Raw genomic sequence first — 3,777 nt, forward strand, 5'->3', positions numbered from 1 at the left:
CACCCACACTCGCCCTGACACACCCACCCACAGATGCCCACCTGGACATAGACAGACAGACACACACATACATCCACACCTTGACACCCCCCACCCTGGACACACACACAGACTGATAGACACACCTACAGAGTCACATAGACATTACATAGACACATACAGAAAAACACAGACCAGTGACATGGAAAGACATGAACACAGACAAACACACATACATTACACAGATTGACATACAGACAGACGCAAACACAGACAGACATGCATACCAATACAGACAAGCAGACATCCAGACACTCAAGTACAGACAGACATACAGTCATACACACACAGACATATAGACATGCACATAAGTAGACGCACACAGACAGATGGATACTTATTCACATACACAGACATACTTAAGGCACACTCATTGCAAGTTGGCTGCTGCCTCACATGTTTTCCGATATCTGGTGACATAGACTCAATTGCCAATACCCCTTCTTCTTCTGACTTCTGTAGAAAATGGAAGCTCTTACTTGGCCCCGACTGGCTCGATCAGTGCCTGGGTCACTGTGCCTGAGAATAAAGGGAAGTGCCAACAAGCAGAGGGGCCAAGCCAATGGAGGGGCAGGACTGCTGCAGCCTTGCACCAGGTCAGCGTGCTGAGGGAGAGTGAAGGATGGGTGGATAGATAGGTCGGCTGTCTGTCCTACACTCATACTCAGACAGCTAACCCTGGTCACTGACTGACTTTTCACAGACACCCACACAGTGGCGAGGATCTTGGTGATGGCAGAGCAAAGCAGATGGGGTTGTCAGGGATATAACCAAGTACGTACCTCTGAGAGGAACAGCTGGATGACGTGCTGCTCTCTGAGTGCTGAGCCCCTCTTCTCTGCCTCTTCCTTCAGCAGCTCCACTGCATCCTGCAGCTCCCACAGTCGCTTGGAAATTTCGCGAGCAGCAAAGTGCCCTGCCTTTACCAGACTCTGTCCACACTCCATCACCGGCTCAATCAGGGAATCGTGGTTACGGATCTCATTCTCCAAAGCCTGCACACGGAGGTCAATCCAATACGACTCAGAACTTCATCATCTTCTCCCCATCGTCCCGAGACCGACCCATCCCCCTCCTCGTCCTGAGACTGGCCCTTCTCCCCACCGTCCCGGGACCGACCCATCCCCTGCCTCGTCCCGAGACTGACCCCTCTCCCATCGTCCCGAGACCGACCCTTCCACTCGTGACCTGAGATTGATAGCCCCCTGCCCCAATCTCAGGACTTACCCTCACCTTCTTGGTATCCCCCGTCCTGGGGTTGAGCCTGCCCTCCGACCCCTCACCTGATGTTTGTTGTGCAGGCTCTGGACTGCAGTCAGTGAGTGCCCGACATCCTTGGCTGTGGCCAGCAGCAGTTTCTCTTGGACCCAGGCCTGGGCAACATCGAGGTCCCGAAACAGCTGGTAGAGGCGGGCACTGTCCTCCAGGACCCGGCGCCTCTCCTTGATGGGATCTCGCAGTGCCTGGTACCTGAGCAACACACGTTCAGTGTCAGCACAGAAACCATAGGCTCTCCCAACAGCAATTCAAACCCTACAGTGTGGAAACAGGTCATTTGGCCCAACAAACCCACTACGACCCTCCAAGAGTAACCCACCCCATTCCCGTACTCTATATTTATCCCTGTCTAATCGACCTAGCCTACATATCCCTGGACACTATGGGCAATTTAACATGGTCAATACACCTGACCTGCATGTCTTTGGACTGTAGGAGGAAACTGGAGCACCCGGAGGAAACTCACGCAGACATGGGGAGAATGTGCAAACTCCACACAGACAGTTGCCCGAGGCTGGAATCTAACCCTTGTCCCTGGCGCTGTGAGGCAGCCCAAATACATCAGACATAGTTGGCGCGGGGCGCAGTGCGGGGGTGGGTGGTGGTGGGTTCTCCTCTTATTGTGCATGAGGCTCCCCTTTGAATCTGAAACTTTATTGCTGGAACAGCACAGCAGGTCAGGCAGCATCCAGGGAACAGGAGATTCGACGTTTCGGGCACAGGCCCTTCTTCAGGAAGAAGGGCCTGTGCCCGAAACGTCGAATCTCCTGTTCCCTGGATGCTGCCTGACCTGCTGTGCTGTTCCAGCAATAAAGTTTCAACTTTGATCTCCAGCATCTGCAGACCTCACTTTCTCCTCCCCTTTGAATCTGAATCCTTCCCCAACCACCCCCAGCCGCTCCCACCCCCCTCCTCCTCCTGCCCAGCCTTTGGTGAGCTATGGGAAAACTGAGCCTCAGAGCAAATCTGAAGAAAAGGAAGGTGATTGGGAAGCCCAAATCCTGAAGAAAGGGTGAACAGCTTTTCCCCAAGGTGGGGGAGTCCAAAACTAGAGGGCATAGGTTCAAGGTGAGAGGGGAAAGATTTAAAGGGATCGAAGGGGCAACCTTTTCACCCAGAGGGTGGTGCATGTATGGAATGAGCTGCCAGAGGAAGTGGTGGAGGCTGGTACAATTACAGCATTAACAAGGCGCCTGGATGGGTAGATGAATAGGAAGGGTTTGGAGGGAAATGGACCGGGTGCTGGCAAATGGGACTAGATTGATTCAGGATATCTGGTCAGCGTGGACAAGTTAGACTGACTGTTTCCATGCTCTATGACTACAACCTGGAACCTGCAGTGATGATGGGAATACAGAGATACAATGGGCAGAAAGTAAATGACAATTTGCATTTATATAGTACCATCGACAAATTACTCTGAAGAGGCAGTGCCGAACCAAATATGACACCAGACCACAGTCAGGGATACTGAGATGGGTAAAAGAGTTTGTTTTTAAGGAGCATCTTAGAGATGGACTGGTTTGTGGAGGACAGGGGAATTTCTACAGCCTTGGGAGCTGAACGAAGGGCTGCTAATGGTGGAGTGAAGGAAGCAGGACAGTGTGGAGGAGCAATGCTGCGATCTCTCTCTCTCACACTCTTTCTCTCTCTCTGTGGGGCTCAAGGAGGATACAGAGACCCAAAGGGACGCAGTGAAAATGAAATAGTTTGAGCATATTATTTGAGCAAAACTTAAAAAAAAAAGAGTGAAAGGATACTTGGCGATGACAAAGGAATCTGACCGTGGAGGACAAAGGGACATTATCAACATTAAGTAGATTGCTAACTTTTCACACACAATGCTGGAAGTAAGTCTCAGGAATGATAACTCAATGCTGTGGCAAACAGGAGGAAACGACTGTTCTGAAAAATATACAGAATTCAGGGCAAATTAATCACTTGGCTCCACGTGAAATGTGTGAAAGAACGAAAGCCTGGGTTGTACTCTGGGAGGGAAGGACAACCCAGGCACTCAAGGCAGTGGGGCTACACTGGGACAGGATATTCCAGGTTGGCAAGGCTCAGATTGAGTGTGAGCGGTTTACCTTTGGAGTATATCACTGACCCTGACCCGAATTCCCTCAGCCAGGAAGTGGTTGTCCCTGACAAACTCCTCAGACTGATCCAGCAGAGACTGCATCCTCTCCACATAACTGTTGATGTCCTCTTCAAGGTCTTGCTGCTCGTTCAGGAGGTTTTTCACAGACACCAGGTCAGTGGGCTGCCCGGCCTGCTCCAACTGCTTCTCCACCTCACTGAGCCAGTTCTCTACATCGTCAATACTCCGCTGGAAGTTCAGAGCCTGTCTCGGTCACACACAACAAGGTGGTTAATACCCACACCATGGGCACTGCCGCTCCCTGCAGCACTCTCACACCCCACACTCACACCCTCACCCTCACCTCCCCACACTCACAC

At 51.6% G+C, this 3,777-nt stretch overlaps 1 protein-coding gene across 1 annotated transcript in view; it reads right to left on the reverse strand.

Moving 5' to 3' along the window:
- Positions 1 to 3,777, reverse strand: part of LOC122554023 (spectrin beta chain, non-erythrocytic 5-like) — a 234,174-nt gene that overhangs the window by 39,108 nt on the left and 191,289 nt on the right. Inside the window, exons 48-50 of the mRNA XM_043698510.1 lie at positions 3,405 to 3,661; positions 1,323 to 1,509; positions 811 to 1,034 (exon numbers count right to left, since the gene is read on the reverse strand). Of these exons, the coding sequence (XP_043554445.1) occupies positions 811 to 1,034; positions 1,323 to 1,509; positions 3,405 to 3,661 (668 nt within the window). The remainder of the gene's footprint in view (positions 1 to 810; positions 1,035 to 1,322; positions 1,510 to 3,404; positions 3,662 to 3,777) is intronic.

This window comes from Chiloscyllium plagiosum, chromosome 10 (assembly GCF_004010195.1).
Source record: "Chiloscyllium plagiosum isolate BGI_BamShark_2017 chromosome 10, ASM401019v2, whole genome shotgun sequence".
Taxonomy (NCBI): domain Eukaryota; kingdom Metazoa; phylum Chordata; class Chondrichthyes; order Orectolobiformes; family Hemiscylliidae; genus Chiloscyllium; species Chiloscyllium plagiosum.